We start from the raw sequence: 17,578 nt of genomic DNA, 5'->3' as shown, positions 1-17,578 counted from the left end.
CGAAGGGGGAAGCGCTCCCACGGCGGCGCACCCCGGAACTCCCGCCCTCCTGCCGACGGCGGCGGCTGTGATTGGCCGTGTGGGGCGGCCGGCATGACAGACAGCTGCGCCGCAGCCGAAGACCTTTCCTCCCTCCGCACGTAGGGTGCCACCTACGCGTACGCTGCGGGGCGGGCAGCACCCGTCCGGAACTGCTGTCGCCTCCTAAAAAAATACCTTTCAAGTTATATCTGCACTGACATTCTGTTGTGTGGTTGTTTTTTTTTAATAAAAAAATATATCTCTGTAGAACCTTCCCCATCAGATCAGTTCATCTGATGTGTTAAAAAAGCAATACCATGAAAACCTGTGAAACAAAAGCATAAGCCGTTTGTTTTATTTTATTTATTTTTTATGTTAAGAATGCTTTTATTTTTTTTACCGAAGTTACTGAGGACCCAACATATCTTTGGGCTTCACCCACTGATCAAACTGGTCTGATGTAAGGAATCCGAGCTTCAAAGCAGCTTCTTTTAACGTCGTCCCTTCTTTGTGCGCCGTTTTGGCAATCTTGGCTGCTTTATCGTACCCTGTAACAAAATAAGCAAACGAGAGCCATTTAGAGTTTCAGACGGTTTCTCAGAGGTGAGGAAAAAATGGGACACTTCACCTTTGGAGAATTAATTTGCTAGATACTGCTGTAACCACTTAACTCAGTTTGCAGTAAATGTGCACAAAGTATTTACACCAACTCCCAATTATGTTATTCTGGTCTCCATGGATTTAGATCAAAGTTTTATGTGACCTTCTCCTTTAAAAATAGAATCTCATGTTACAGTCTTTCACTTTTCATTATTATTGGCAGTCAAATCAGGATGACAGGTACACAAATTCACCCCATCTCCTTTTTTCTACTCCAGTCAGCATTACTTTTGTAATGCACCGGTATGGCCATGGCAAGGAGGACACATCTTTTTCAACAGCAAAGGCAGTTATTTATGTTAAAGTAAATTAACTTTTGGCCTGAGCCATGACTTGGTTTCCTAAACACTGTGACAACATGAATAATGTATGCAAAACAACATTAGCACAAAATATTTTGGTATACTGTTTTGAGAAATTTCTGAGCCTTAAACCTACCTATATGCGGGTTCAGTGCTGTTACCAACATCAGCGATTCACTCATTAGTTTGTTAATCCTGTCCGTATTGGCTTGGATTCCAACCACACAGTTGTCAGTGAAAGAAACACAAACATCTCCAAGAAGTCTTGCAGAGTTTAAAACGTTTTTAATCTAACAAAAAAAAGAAAAGAAATACCAACTACTACATTCAGATATTAATAGCTGCACAGTCTGGCACCGTTGTTCATAACCAGTGCACCCCCTGCAATATCCACTTCTTTAACAGTGTATTTCCAGAAATTACAGAAAATTTGCAGAAAAGGAGTACAGTAAATAGTACACCCTCCTCCTTTTGCAAGGTAAGCTCAGCCACTCCTATTTAATGGAATTTGTGAGAAGCATTCAACAGCAGAACTCTTGCATAAAGACAACCAAAGTATGCATAATAATTTTGTTGTAATAATTCACAAATAACCAAGTAAAAAATACATGGAGGCATCTGATTCATTGTCATTTTCCCCCTCAGGTACCAATCAAGAGAAGACATCTAAAAATATAAAATACAATAATGTCTGGCATTAGTCATGTACTTCGACAATCCATAACATGCCACTCTCTTATTTGGAGAGGTGTCTGTTTCTATCAAATTTATCTTCTGCTAGGTACATCGCCTGGCTGTTCAATAGGATTACTGGGGGTTTTCCCCTCTTCAAAACTTTTTCTTCTTAGAAGAAATATGTTCAAATCCACAGGAAAAATACATTACCAAAGCAGACACAGTAAGGAAGAGACAAACACAGATTTTATTGTAAAATTTCAGTGTTCGTTCAGTCATTTCTAACTAGCATAATAAAAAGCAGTATCAGTCAGTATAGGCTGTGCAGAAAAACAGCATATTACATGCTGCTTCCTTTGTGCTTCTTATTTCTAACAAGACAACAAAAACTCAAAAACTTTCCTTTAATTTCTATTAGTATTAGGATCTTTTCTGCGAGTCACCTCAATTCTTTTTAAACTATCATTCCTGCCCTAACCTCTATGCTATTCCTTCAACATCTTACACACGGTTCTCCATCTTCTGATTTGATGCTGTTGTTAATATTCTTTTCCTCTTTTTTTCCTTCTTGGTTTTATGGGGAAAAATAAAAAGTAGACAGCCCAAAGAAGAAAATGAGAATTAGGACTTGGTGTCAAACATCCAAATTTCAGTACAAGGTGATTTATAACACTCCATTTGACTTTTTTGATTAAATAGACAGAAGCAGCTGTATCTATCTCGGTGTATCCTGCTCACACTGTCAAAGGGAGCTAAAATTTAAAAAACTGAAGTCTATGACTAATCATTTGCAACTTTGCATGACTCACTTGCCAAAAGCATGCAAACCTTTGGTATTCAGCAGTAACAGAAATTAGTAACAGATAGCTGCTAAAGAAAAAAAATATCTTATTTTTAGCTAAAATGCCAAATTTGCTTTGACATTGACAATATTTTGCCTCAGTTGTTCCTCTCTCCCTGCTTCCTTAGACTGATGATAAGCATACACCGTTAAGATAAAAGCTTTTCTACATAAGATAGTTTCACGTAAAAAAGATTGCCATTTCCCTGTCAAAATAACAAGCACTTAACATACAAAAGAATAAAATTAGTTCTTACAATTTATTAGCTTCTCTAGTGCTTGTATTGAGCAAATATTCACTGAGTATTCTTCCAATGAGTTAACTGATTGTACAAACAACAATCTAAAAAGTCCTAAATATTCAAAACTTTATGAACTTACCATCATGGGTTTAAATACATTCAGTTCAAAATGTCCATTGCTACCTCCTACAGTAACCGCAACGTGGTTTCCCATAACTTGGGCTGCCACCATGGTTACAGCTTCACACTGGGTAGGGTTCACTTTCCCTGGTTGCAGAAGGAAGGGAAAAAGGTTACCGAAGAAGGAAGAGGAAGGAAAAAAAAAATCCACACCACCCCAAACCCAAAAAACACCAACCAAAAATCACGAATTTCATCTACCAAATTATATCCAACAGAAGATGTTTTGTAGGAGGTAACATGTCTTACCTGCATCTGTGCAACACAAAAAAAATAATTTTCATAAATGATATTGACTGTACTAGTCCAGTAATTCAGCTAGGATTTTTAAAACAGCTATGGCTGCTTCAGCAATCTACCAAGCCTTTGAGAGCTGGATCAAATGTGCGTGAGCCAAACAGCTGTTAATTACCACTGTTTTTAATAGTCAGGAGATTATAACCTGTCTTTACTCATGCAAGTAGGCATTTCTGGTAAATCATTACCAAATCTAGTAGTACTTTTAAAAAGTTGACCAAATTTGTTAAGATTTACTTGTAATAAAATTAGTACACTATGCTTACTTTGCTAGGGAAAAAAAGGTATTAGAAAGGAAGTTTCATGGTTAATTTCATTCCTAGAAATAATCCTATTAACATTAATTATCTGCTTTTTTTAAAGCCATATGCTCACGGCCTGTTTCTTTTACAATTTATCATACAGGAAGAACATGCCTAGAATATTTTTGGATGTACACCATTAATATATACATAAATTTTTAGGAGAGAGGCAAGGAATATTACTAATATTATTCCTTCCTTTCGTATCCTCCCATACAATAGCAATAGGATCATTGCAGAAGGGAAAATGTGAGTACGTAACACTAACCATGCTAGGAAGTAAAGACAGAAGTCAATTTACATCATGATATTGCTACAATGTCATAGATTAGATCATCTACAGCTTGTTTCAGAAAAGCCTTTACCTAAAAATTTTAGAGGCCTTGCAATTCTAAAAGAAAGTTTTGAGAAGTATACTTCTTATTAATAAGTCATACATTTACAGATTCTACTCTCCCCCACATTATTTGCCAACACAGCTGTACAAGAAAGTATTTTTATGGCCACCAAGTTTGGCAAAAAGTGGCAGAACATAAAAACTGACAGAAGTGTTGAATCATGGACTTACTGACATTTGTGGTGGTGTTTGGCAAGTATCTGTTAAGAATTAGCGGTCTGAAACAAAAGAAACAGGCAATTTCTTGCTGTATGTTTTCTCTGTACCTGGCATGATGCTGCTTCCTGGTTCATTTTCAGGCAGAATGAGTTCTCCTAGTCCAGACCGTGGCCCAGAACCCAGGAAACGAATATCATTAGCTATTTTCATCAGGCTACATGCCACTGTGTTCATAGCTCCACTGAGTTCAACTAGAGCATCATGAGCAGCAAGAGCTTCAAACTTATTTGGAGCAGTGACAAAAGGCAAACCTACAGGGAGGTGGGTGAAATATTAAACCAGTGAGGCACTTCCTTGCAGACATAAAACAGACAATCAAACACATAATTAGCTCAATAAAAAAAACCCAACACCTAGTAATATGAAGATCCCCTCTCTTCTCTAGACCTTTTCTCACAAATGTATTTCTTAAACAGATTAAATTCAAGACACAATAGAAGTCACTAAAACACAGAAGAAACATGAAATTTGAGCATTTACCCATAACAAAGGTACACATTTCAAGCTTTCATACTGTGTTGCATACTAATTACTGCTTTTGCACCACAATATTTCGTGAACGTCAATGATCTCCTACAGCTTAGCCCAAACTTACGTATTTCTTCCATTAAATTGTTAAGATTCCTTAGATTATCAATTGCTGTGATGCCTTCTTTCAGTTATGAAAATAGAGGGTTTTGCAGTTCAGTGCAGACATTAGGAGAAATAAAAAGTAATCACGATGGAATTAGCTAATTAAAGAAGAAAAGATGCAGCCACATTGTTATCAGCACTGGGAGAGAACCGCAAACCAGACAGAACATCTGAAAGCTGATTCAGAGTTAGGAGGATGCTTGAAACTGCTGCCAACACCAAGGGCACAGGAGCAATGGAAGTAACAGCTCTGTTTACATTAATTAAATGCCTGAGATTTAAGGCTAGGGTCCGTAACGAAAAAACTTTTCTTCAGAGCTTTGCCCTAAAAGAAAACTCTCAGCAGTATGTTATTAGTGGTAAAGGACATGACTAAGGATCAAATGTGAGCGGAACTTCTGCCCTGCAAAACTACTGGTCTGAGTTTACATTACCAGTTCAAAGAGCAGCATAACCACCATTATTCCTTGTGTTTTCCAGTTCCCACCAAATACCAAATCCTACCCAGTTTGCATGAGCTTCTGAATTGCATAGCTGCTTTCTCAGATGCAGAGTTCATTCCAAACTTCCCCTATAAGAACATGTGGAACTTCCAAGAGCCTGCCCTACTTGTTTTAAATTTGTACAACCTGTCCATATAGTACACCTAACAAGCATTAAGATGGGAGAGCTCCCTGACACCACCGATGGCTTCTTCAAGCACCGAAACAAGCCCTGTACTGCTTCTCACTTCTTCCCTCTCTGGGTACAAGAAAGTCTTGACCCTCTACAAGGCAGTGAATAACAGATGCAATAAAACAAAAATACTGTTGATAAGCAGTTTCAGATTTTACAGCAAATTTGACAGATGTACACATTTATTTGAGGGTATTTTAAAACCTGATACTGTGACACAGAAGATCTGGTTTACAGATCCAAAAACTCAATGGCTCTGTAAATTAAGCTTTAGGATCTATAATGACAGCACCAAAAAAATCAGACAGCTAACTTTTACTCCTTCACATGAAAAAACACTTTGGGGGGGTTGTTTTTCCTTCTTTTGTGCCAGGTTAGTGATTAAGAGCCAGAGGAGCAAAGATCAAGACAGAAGCATTACAGCTGAGCTAATAACAGAAGCCTGAAACTGTATCCGTCTCCAATAAGCCTTGCTCAGAAAAACATGGTAATTGCAGTCACTTTCAATGCACTGAGTATAATTATAAAAATACATTACATTAGAAGTATAAGGCATGTAACATACAGCATTAACAGAAAATTTCATGTTAAAATATAAATACAATCTGAGCTTATGACAAGTATGGAAACTGAAAGATTTAGTTTTAATTTGACTGTATGTTACATATACTGCTTTATTGATAACTCATTTCAATATCATTCCTCACCTGTCAGCTCTGCCACTTTAGCAGCAACTTTCTCAGCAAAGCCAATTCTTGTGTTCAATCCCGTACCAACTGCAGTCCCACCAGCTGCCAGCTGATACACTCTTGGCATGGTTGACTCAATCCTAGCCACGCCATATTTAATTTGTTGCACATAGCCACTAAATTCCTTTGAAAGAAAGGAGAGGGGGAAGCAACAACAACGATCAAGAACAAACATTTACATTTTTAACAAGATTAGACTAATTTCTTTAAAATCATGAAGGCATTGAACTTTACCCAGATGCTAAAACATAGCATGTTCTCATTAAGAGGGAAAGTTTACATATATTAGAAGACTGCTCTCACAGCAGAAACAATTACACATAAAACCAATCTGCATACATAAAAATGTATACACAACCCATCCTTCTCTTGCCTTTTATCTCAGTTGTGTACTTAAGTAAGATCTGAATCCACGGTAAATCACCTCTCGGACTAAACTAATGTTCTCAAGGTACAAACAGAGAAATGGATCTTGGGCTTTGTTACCTTACTTCTAGTCACTAAAAAACCCCACCCGTACATTCTTGGAAAAAATCCACAAACCTTACATGGATTTTTATCAATTCAGTTTATGATAACAAAGATTTGCTATCTTTGTAATACATATATATATATAAAAATAAGTCATGTATCAAAGATTTTCATTCCAAATAGTAGGTTTATGTGTTGGCAAAACCTTGTTCATATAAGTTTACAGATTACAAACCATCTTCTTCCTTGCAATGTCAGTGTAACAGAAATACCATGTTGTGTTATTTGGTAATGGAAGAAAATTTAAAAATTATTTATATCTTACTACTGTTATAACACATATGAAAAAAATCAAGAAAATCTGTGATGCAGTTATTAGAGTACAGCATCCAACGAACTCCAATAAAGATGAAAATACTCAGACTGAGAATTAGCTAATTTCCTATAATTTCTCTTAAACAATCAACTTAATGTAGGTGTCCTCAAATTTATCTGGGTTTCCTCCTATGCATTTACAAGAATTTTCCAAACAAATGCATAATTTGGGGTTTTTACCTGTCCAAGCGTAAGTGGAACAGCATCTTGTGTATGAGTGCGTCCTATTTTTATGATTTGGGAAAACTCTTTGGATTTTCCTTCAAGAGCATTCTGTAGCTTCTTTAGTCCAGGTAACAATACCTCATTAACCTCCTGGGCAGCAGCAATATGCATTGCTGTTGGGAAAGTGTCATTTGAACTCTGTGAAGGAAATTCAAGAAATGTATTTACAAGCTTTTCTCACCATTATTGTTGTAAGATGTATGTGTACAGGTTTATTCTCTTTACTTTACAAACAAGAAGAAACTAAACTAAGAGTAAGCAATTTAGGAGTGTTCCACAAGTCAATCTGCAGAAATAACCAAATCTTTCAAATTCCAGTCCAGCACCTTATTAATAAAATCAACTTTTAATGATTATGCCCACAGAAAGCTAAATTGAGTAGATTGTTCAAAACAACATTGGGACAAAAAAAAAACAGAAAAAGAATCACTGTAGTAGTTATGAGAGAAGAGGAACAAATGGATGAATGGTTTTAAAGGAATTGTAGGTGACTAGAACATCTATTACATGTTGCTTTGATAATGTTAAACTCATAGCTCACAGGATATTGAGTAGGCACAAAAGACCAGGAAGTGATATAAGCAAGTCAGTAGCTTAAAACTTCAGCTAATCTGAAGTATCAAGAGTGAAATACACTAAAAATGTCTACCATGGTCCCTGGGAAGAAGAAGGAAAAAAAAAAAAAGTTATTTCATTTACTAATTACAGGACTTCAGCCATTTTTATCATTCTTTCTATGTGCTTTATACAACTATTATGGAGATTAACAGTCACAAGTACCCAACTTTGAGAAACTGGATCCATATTTAACTTCTTTCAAGACTAGAAGTGGTTGTCACAAGGCACCTCTGGCCACTACATTATGTGTGAATTTATCTGTCATGAGTGAGTTCAAAGTTTTTAATCTAAAACGTCATACTGTCACTGACAAACATTTTAAAGTTCATTTAAACTGAAAAACTTGGAAAATTGTTGACAAAGCTGTACACAAAACTTCTTTTTTAAAAATCTATAAATAACAAGAGAATTCAAAATTGACAATTAAAAAAAAGCTTTTGACATTAAAAGAAGTATAATACAAGTATAAGGACCTGGCTTTTGTTAACATGATCATTTGGATGTACTGGGGTTTTGCTCCCCAGTTTACCCCCCATTATCTCAATGGCTCTGTTGCTGATGACTTCATTGACATTCATATTGGTTTGAGTTCCAGACCCAGTCTGCCACACCACCAATGGAAAGTGATCATTTAATTTTCCTTCAGCTACCTATAATGGAAAAAGAGAGAAAAGTTGTTCTACTGGAACAAAAAAAGTTAAAAAGCATAAACCTGGGAATTTTCTAGCTATAATTGAAATAATGTTCTCCATTATATTTGTAAATCTACATGTAGCAATTGTGAATTGATACCAGAATAATTAAGTGTGATGTAATACCAGATACTAAAGGAGCAAAAAACTTGTGCCATGCTTTCTGAAGATGCTGAGTGCTGAAACAGAGAAACAGATAATTTGATTTCATGTTCTACAGTCACAGAAATAAAAGCTTTTTAAAAGTTCATTTAGCTTACAACTTCTCTTTCCCAAACAATGCAGATAATTTTTTTAAGTCCAAAAACATCATCCCCTTCCCAATCTTTAAAGAAATCTGGATTCTAATCCTCCTGGAACTAGAAGTAGTACATGCTGGTTCTCCATTCCGGAGTTATTTGCTCAGGTTAGTTCGGTCTCTCAGGCAAGGGAAATTACTTAAGTAGTTTCTCAATCAGAGCATGTAACGTGCTTCAGGGTACTGATTCAGTGTTGTGCCTCCTTAAGACCATCCTCTGAGTGTCAGAAATCAGTTTTCAGATGGTGCTTACCTGTTAACAAATTTCTCATCATCATAGGTGCACTGCTTTCTCCTAGGAAATCAAGCTCAACAGCTGCGCAGTTTCATCATGAACACTGATCACAGCTACACAACCATTTGAATTAGAGGCATTCAGAAATCCATTCCTTATGGGAAGTAGTCCCCTAGAAGATGTGCTTTTGCCAAAGATCATCTGTCATGCACACACAGTAATTATTTGTATAACTGGACTCTGAAATTTCTTCAGAAATAAATTTCATACAGGGAAGTTCCAGACCTCTTACACCTACAGACATTAGATTTTGCATCAATAAAATGAGCCAGCAGATGGATGCTGGTATCAAACACCTTCTTCCTGTAAGGCATGCTTTCCCTAGTACTGCCCTGGACCTACATGGCTGTAAATTGAGAGGTACCTAAAACAGACTCATGACTGCCTTTACTGTACCTCAACTGTAACTGAAAATGTTGCACATATAAACAAGTGAGAGAACCACATGGACGTAAAAAGATTCCTATGTATTGACTTGCTGATTACCCATGGGAACAAGGTCCTGATCGGCCAAAGATGGCTATACCAACTGACATCTTCAGTAGGTAGGCTGTAACAACTACCATCTCAAATCAAAACGGAACAGGTACAAACACTCTCCTGTTCAATCTCCATTTTTTGGAGGCTGTTGAACCTGATAAGCATTTAGAGATTTTTCTAAATGTGTGTTTGTGATAGTATCAACATCTGTGCTGAGAATTATCACCCCTGTACAGAGTAGCTTCAGAAAAGTTGAAAATGCAAAGCAATGGACCTGTTGTCAGAACTCTAAGGCTAGATAACTATCTCCAGATTATCAGGACACATTAATCCTCCTGGAATCATGCTTTTCAGGAAAGGATCTTATGCATTTCCCATCTTATACAGGGGCAAAGTTCCCATCTCCAAGAGTAACTTGATTTATCACTGTATCTCTTTCTTTTTCAGTTCTATTATTTTGGAGGTAAGGGAAAGGGTATCACTGCAGGAGTGTTTTTAAAACACAACAAAGCAGCCCCGAACAACTTTCAGAACTCATGAATCTGTAAGTAGCCTTTAGCTACCAAAACTTCTGATCCACCTTTAACTAGAAGAACCCTAGAAACCACAAAAACAGCCTGGACTATTCTGGAGTTCTCCAAAGCTCTTGAGTCTTGGGGCTTACGGTGCTACAGCTGATAGAAAGAGGATAAGGCTTCTGCAAGTACTTAAATATTTTAAGCTAGTCAAACAAGCGAGCTCTGTAAAACAATGCTTCTAAATAAATGTATCTGTTGCTTTACAGAAAGCAACACACCTGGTATTACCATACCTCCACAACTCTGCACTTGGGTGGCACTTATATCCTGAGAAAGAGGAGATGCCTCTGTTTGTCACATCATGTCCTCTTTAGCTATAAAAGTGATACTTAAAAAGCACAGATTTATTAATAAACTTAAGTCTGAAGAAGGAATAGACTAGTAACAGAGACACTATTGAGACTGCAGGTGGTTCTCACATTTCTAAGATCCAATTGCTTAACAAAAACAAAAAAGCTTTCCTTGGCATGTCAGACCACGTTAGCGGAATGAAACTAGATTCTATTCCTCTCCTGTTTTTTTTTTTTATACTGTTCATCTGATAAGAGTCAACACTGTGCAAGTAATGAGCAGTCGTAATAGATGGGGGAAATTATCTTTATACCGTAAGTATCAAAAAGCATTTAAACAGTCATTTCCATTTCTATAAATGTCAGAATTAAAATAGTAAAACATTAAGTAAATGATACCTCAACATGAAACACAAAATTTACTAACACTAAATGCCTTCCTCTAACAATTTGAGAAATCCAAGAGGTCTTCCCCTAGCCTTCAAATCTTCCGTGAAAAGCTTAACAAAAATACAATGACAGATCTAGTATTGTGAACAGTTTGTTCCTACCTCATTTGCCGCCTTTATAATAGCATTAGCAATCTTTGGGTCAAGACCGTAATCTTGATTTACTTCAGCAGCGGCTCTCTTCAGGATGCCAAAAGCCCTTATAACTTGAACCTGAGACACAAGAGTAAGTTTAAACATGTTTTTTTTTTCCCCAAAAGGACATTTCAGGAACTTATAGTGAAGGTCTAGCTCTAAACCAAACTCCTTCTGGACTTAAATCCAGCAGTAGTCCTCAACCAAACCAAAGAGCCATCAGGTCACATGACCTATGCTTCTATTAACAGTAACATTTATCCAAGCAGTCCAGATACCAGTACACAGCTTAAGTCCAGGTATGCTTTGCATATCAAAAAAGATTACATGCATTAAAATGAACAGAAAAGGAGAACTGATTTCATTTCTAAAATAACCTTTTCAAGGGCAAACTGACCTGATGTTTCAACACATGGAAGTCCAGTATATGACAAAGCACATGCACACTAATGCTGTATGGAAAAATTACACATGAAAAAGTAACTTCATATCAACTCATGCTACACTAAACATCTTCAGTAACAAGCTATATAACACTACAGCAATCAAATCATTCCATTCAGTTTGTTTTCAGAAAAATTAGAGAAAAGATTTCTGTTAATCCTGGTTATCAAAAAAATTAAGCAACGCAATAGCATAATTATTCAAAAGCAACATTCAATTTATTTAAATGCAACAAAAAATATTTCTACCACAGAACAGTTATCTTGCCATGGAATTTCTAATTTTAATTAAAATTCAAAGTTGCTCATATTCCCAGCAAAAGTCTAAGAAGAAGGTATTCACTATCACAACCCAAATGTAACTTAAAGAAAAGAAATCAACATAGATTTGAATTACTTACTGGCATCCTTTCTGAAACACCTCCAATCTTGAAGTTCATTGTAGATCTTACAGTCTGGGCACCATAATATTTGTCACTTGGGACCTTCAGTTCACCAAAGGTATCATATTCTATCCTAAAAGCCTCTTGAGTGGACTGTGGCAAAGGAAAAACAAAAACATTTCAAACACTGGCAAACAGCACATCCTTTTTGAAAGCAGGTACAGGTAAGAAAAAGTGTTCAAGGGTGAAAAACACAAAACAAAGACACTTAGCTAGTCATAGGTATTCTTCTAATTGTATTTTCAAAGTTAAGACATTTTTCTAGTTTGAGCACCTGTCTCAGTAAAAGTCACAACTACTAACATTGTGTAATCTAGCAGACCCACTGCTGACAGGCAGCACTGCAAGACTTAAGACTTCGGGTAGCATCCACCCGTCAACATACACGTAACACAATCCCTATTTGAAATCCACACTGCCCATTAGACTTAAGAAATATACTGAAAGGGAGGAACTGACTAATTCAGTAACAAGTTACTGACAATCACCTTCTTAAGCCTAACAATCCAGTAACGCAGTTGCCCTAGATGTGCAACACAAAGAAACTGCATCTAGGTATTTTTTGTGCAATATTTATGTAAGGCAATATTTCTGTATCAGGTATAACCTGCATTGGTATATACATGAATTATTACCTAACACAGCAAGAGGTAAATTAATTTTCACTGACATACACCAACTAAAAAGTAATTTTTTACTTTTTGTTGAAACAATTAATTCATTTGTGATGATGTGATCACATTCAGATGCAGCTCTACAAAGATTACCAGGCTGGACAGGAAAGAGCAGTTTACTCTTCCTCTCCCCAGGCCTTGGTCAGTAAAGTCCCACATTTCTGTGAGGAAGGTGTTCATCCTTCCCGAGAACAGACTACCTTCTTGCAAAGTGTTCAGGAAGGGAAATAAGTATTTTTTTAAATCTTAATCATAGATAAAACAATCCCAACTCCATAGGTAGGGTATATACATATACCTAACCATGACCCTCAAGGGTGAGTCCTTGGGAAAGCTCTATCACAGCATCAAGTCACAGTTGCAGTGCAGAGAAAGAAGAAAATCAGATGTTAAGAACTATGAGAAAAAGCAGAGGATACAGAAAGAAACATTGTTGTGCCACCATCACTCATTTATACTCTGAAGTCTTTGTGCAGATTTGGTTCTTCCATCTCCAAAAAGTGGAAATAGTTCAAAGAAAGGCAATAAAGTTGATGAAAGGCAGGGAACAGAACTTTCTTAAAACAACTGACTTTTCTGTTCAGAAAAGAGACATCTTGAGGATTGAAGGAAAACTGAGGTCAATAAAAGCATTGGTAGAATGGTGATGGGCATTAGCTGCTCACTGTCTCTTCCAATACAAGAAAGGGAGCCGTAACATTAGGCTAGTAAGAACCAGGTTCAAAGCAAGGAAAGGGAAGCAGCTCTTCACACAAGTAGCAGACAGACAAAACTCCTTGCCAGCTGAGGCTATGGATGCAAGAACTCCGCACAAGTTTAGGGAAGATAAATACTCAGAAGAAAGATATAAATTGGGTCATTATACAGACAAACCCCAGACTCAGGAAATGCCCTGATGTGAAAGTGAAGACTGGGTCAGAACACGAGGAAAGCATTGTATACATTTGCACAGTTCTTACTGTTCCCTAGGTGTCCACTTCTGAAGTCAGTCTGTACCCCTCTTTTCTTGGTCTGTTTTACTTGCTCCTTGCTTGGTGGGTCTCAGTCTTCTTGGACAGAAGCACATCTGGGTATTGGTCAGAGCACCCTGTCCAGCAGCACTGACTTTGCAGCAGCCTACCCAGGCCCGCATCACCACGCACAACAAGCTGCAGGCAGTAGCAATGCAGGGGGGTGTATCAGCCTTTTTACTGTCCTAAGCAGCGTTCCAACCAGATGGAGATGATCTGCCATCAGGTACTCCAACAGTCACATACCAGAGGCACCAGACACTTGCTTGGAGCACTCTTGCAGGGCAGGTGGTGCACGTGACCCAAAAGAAACTGCGACCAAGCCCACAAACAGTAAAGGTTAGCTCTAGAATTGCTGTCTTGTTCCCCACACCTTGTGTTTCAGCTCATGCTCTCCCAGATGCTGACCCCAGAAGAATACAAAGCTTAGTGTGGACCAGTATGCCATTCCCATGTTCTTTAATCCTCTTTATCCTATTTTAGTCACTTAGCATTCATTTACATGCTAACAAGAAACAGAACACAGTCGATACTTCTTTAGTATCTCACTACCAAAAATTTTTAATAGGGATGCTTGTGGGTCTTACTGTACACATGCATAAACGAATATTCCGACAGCAGGGACCACTAACACACGGTCTCCAAAATCCCTACTTTTGATATTTGCACACCTTGTGTAAGCAGACAATGTCAGGCTTTCCCTAGAGCTGAATAAGCAGAACCAATTTGGCTCCAAGCCCTGCTCTTGATGTCATCAGTGGTTCAATCACCGAAAGTATCCATACTCAAACAAGATATAATAGTTAAACTACCTGCAACCTTTTAGACAAAAAAGCTAGCAGCTGCACCATTGATTCCTCAAACTTACGTAATTCCGTCAACAATGATGAAACAAAGATAAAAAGGATCAGCCATTCCTATGTTCTTATAACCTCCTCGTACAAGTACCTTTTAACAACGAAATCCCGTTATTAAAAAAATTACTTCCCTAGCCAGTTCTATGTTATACACATTCACAAACTCCAAGGAAGTTAACAGGGTAAGGTACTTTAAGCTGAATGTCATTTGCTGATTAATAAAGTAACAGGTGACATTAGGTAAAATAGAAAAGTGGTATTTTTCATACACACTAAAGTAACTAAACTTCAGCATTACCTTCAGACTAACATAGCAGCCTGCAGAAATCACTGTCTGAAATTTTATGTTAAAAACCTGCTTCCCTCACTCCTTAGAATTCACCCTCTTGACTGGCTTTATGAGCTGAAGGTCCCAGTTCCCGTATCTGAAGCAGTTTCCGTAGTCACTCCCTGACCTAGGGAACCTGCTGTAAAATGGTGCAATGGCAGCACACTGGTGAGAGCCCTCTCTTCCCCCACCACTGCGCCGCAGGGGAACCCAGGAGACCCAGCAACCCTGCCACAAGCCAAGGCAAACTCCTACGACTACTTAATCTCTGTCAAAGCTACAGCAAGTCTCAGCTCAGAACTACTCTTCCTCACCTTTACAAAACAAGCATTTTTTATTTTTTTTTTAAGAGCCCCGACAAGGTGTGCTCTGCCCTCCAAAATCACAAGTTGCCATACAGCAAAGCTTACACAGTTAAGCAAATATTACTGCACTTTTGCCTTGTCGCAGGGAACTAATCAGCTAGAAACGATTGCACCATAGATTGCACTGGAGATACTCAGATGGCAGAGCTGCAGCAGTAACGCTTCCTGTGGAAAATTACATTCTGATTTATAGATGCAGCAATACTGGATATTTCAGTGCAAAAGAATCATCATTTCTAGCATGTCAAAACCAACCTTTCAAGGCCAGCAGAAAACAGAATTTGTGCTCAACTGCTCTCCTTAAGTAGATGAAGAATGTTTCCATCTTTAAATGTCATTTCTCCTCTGGAATAGTCACAAATTCTGAAATTTACTCTTTAGAAACCAAAATCAAGTATTTTAAAACATTCAGCTGAATAAGGACCATTGCGACCACAACTGCATTTAAAACATCTTGTGCAATTTAGCGCCAAGCTAAGGCAACAGAATAGTCACACCGCAGGACAGCACGTACGTTTGGTTGTGTCTACACAAAATATTCCAAAACAACTCTTGCTGCCGAAAAATCTCTACAAACATAAAAATGTGGTGGGTTTTTTTGTTTATTTTCAGATTTAAATACCAGTTGGTATATTTTTTGGTGTTCCTATTGGAAATAAAAACATACAAAGTTTTCCTGTAAGAATTCAACAGCTGCTCGAGTTCCAAATTCACTTGAGGGACATTTTGCTCTAACTACTGCCGTTATTTAAACCCAAGCAATAAATAATACATGTTTACAGGACACGTCATATTTCTAACCGGCAAAGATCAAACCACATGTTCCTTGTAAGATTGCAGCCTTTCATGAGTACTAGATCTTCAACGAGTAAATGAAGGACATGATCTAAACAGAAAAATAAAAAATGGAACCATGTGACAGGCCAATAGTTTGAGTTAGTCTGCTCTGAGGGTTTTTTATATATCTTTTTATATATAGTTTTCTTATACCAGTATACGTTTCATTCACCATGCAGCTCATTTGCTCATTGGGAAGCTTGTTCTTTTAAATGCCATTTTCTACACCTTAATCAACATCACAGATTGGAAATTAACATTCTAGTCGAAATTTATTAACTAATGTAATAAACCAATTAATTAATAAAAACCTAAACACCCCACTTATTCTTCTGACAGTCTAAGTTACCTCTTTGCTTTAGGGACTAAACTTACAGAGATGCACCTGAGCCTCAGGTGTCCGCGTGCCACCCTAGCTGCTGTACTGAGATTTGAAGTTCCGCAGCCCGATTTACACTTTTGTGTCTACATTGAACCAGGTGCAGTAAACCAGCCCCAGTCGCCTTTCGGCCCGGCAGTAGCCTGACCGTACCTGCCCCGTAACTGGGGATCCCTGCTCGAGGCCTCGGGCAGGCTCAGCTGAAAGCGCCCGTTTTCAGGCAGCCCCACCGCGACGCTTTCCCCGAGCAGCCCGTGTGTGGAAGGACACGGCCTTTTCTCACTTGCACCTCCACAGCTCCCAGAACAGGCCAGAAATCCCTGCGGAAGAAGCCGCTGCACGCCGCCGCTCTGCCGCCGCGGGCCCTGCCGCACCGCCCGTCCCGCCGACGGCCAGGACGGCTCACGGCACGGACCTGCCCCGGGCAGCGCACCCGAGCGGCTGCGCGCCGCACGGACCGGCCCCCCGGGGTAACTCCCGCCTCGGGGCTGGCGAGCCGGGCCCCGGCACGGCGCCGGACGCGGACGGGCCCCGCAGGCCCCCCCGGCGGAAGAGGGACGAGCCTGGCAGGGCGCGGCGGCAACATCTTCCCCGCCGGATTGAAGCCCCGCTGCCGGGACCGACCTTGCCGCCGTTCCCTCGGGCGGCGCGCGCGCCCGCTCCCCCCTCCCGGGCGGCGACGGGCGGGGGGGCCGCCGGAGGGTCGCGCGCGCCGGCGGGCGCCGGGGGAGGAGTCACGGCGGCGGGGGCCGCCAGCGGCAGTTAGAGGTCACCGCGCCCCCGCCCACCCCGGCCCGTGCTCACCATGGCGGCGCGCGGCGGCGGGGCCCAGCGGGCGGCGGCGGCGCGCGGGGGCGGCGGGCGCGCGAGGAGGCCGGCGGAGCAGCCGAGGCGGCGGCAGGCGCGGAGTGAGCGGTGCATGGTGACGGCGGCGGGGAGCAGCGCCGGGGGCCGGCCGCGGGGAGGGGAGAGCCGGCGGGACCGCCCCGGACCAGCGTCGAGGTGGCAGAGGCACTCGCCGTCGCAGAGGCTGCGCCCGGCGCTGCTGCGGGGCGGGGCCTGCCAGGCCCAGGGGGCGGGGCCTGCGCAGCGGGACGCCCTTCCCGCGCCCGCCTGAGGAGAACCGGCGCCTCTGCGCGAACG

The 17,578-nt window shown here is 40.0% G+C and overlaps 1 protein-coding gene across 2 annotated transcripts; it reads right to left on the bottom strand.

Annotated features, from left to right (window-relative positions):
• Positions 1-349: 349 nt before the first annotated feature.
• FH (fumarate hydratase) lies at positions 350-17,450 on the bottom strand. 2 transcript variants are annotated; one of them, XM_055799140.1, is made up of 10 exons: positions 17,240-17,450; positions 11,944-12,078; positions 11,067-11,177; positions 8,356-8,532; positions 7,220-7,402; positions 6,152-6,317; positions 4,184-4,387; positions 2,881-3,008; positions 1,120-1,273; positions 350-569 (listed from the first exon to the last, which is right to left on the bottom strand). In XM_055799140.1, exons 1-10 carry the CDS (start codon positions 17,354-17,356, stop codon positions 427-429), a joined length of 1,518 nt encoding a protein of 505 aa, XP_055655115.1. In that variant the 5' UTR covers positions 17,357-17,450; the 3' UTR covers positions 350-426. The 2 variants fall into 2 exon arrangements, with proteins under 2 accessions (XP_055655115.1, XP_055655116.1); XM_055799141.1 differs by lacking the exon at positions 17,240-17,450 and adding an exon at positions 13,619-13,944.
• Positions 17,451-17,578: the final 128 nt, after the last annotated feature.

Source organism: Falco peregrinus, chromosome 3, assembly GCF_023634155.1.
Source record: "Falco peregrinus isolate bFalPer1 chromosome 3, bFalPer1.pri, whole genome shotgun sequence".
Taxonomy (NCBI): domain Eukaryota; kingdom Metazoa; phylum Chordata; class Aves; order Falconiformes; family Falconidae; genus Falco; species Falco peregrinus.
The sequence above is the reverse complement of the archived record's forward strand: the minus strand, read 5'-3'. Positions and strand labels throughout refer to the sequence as shown.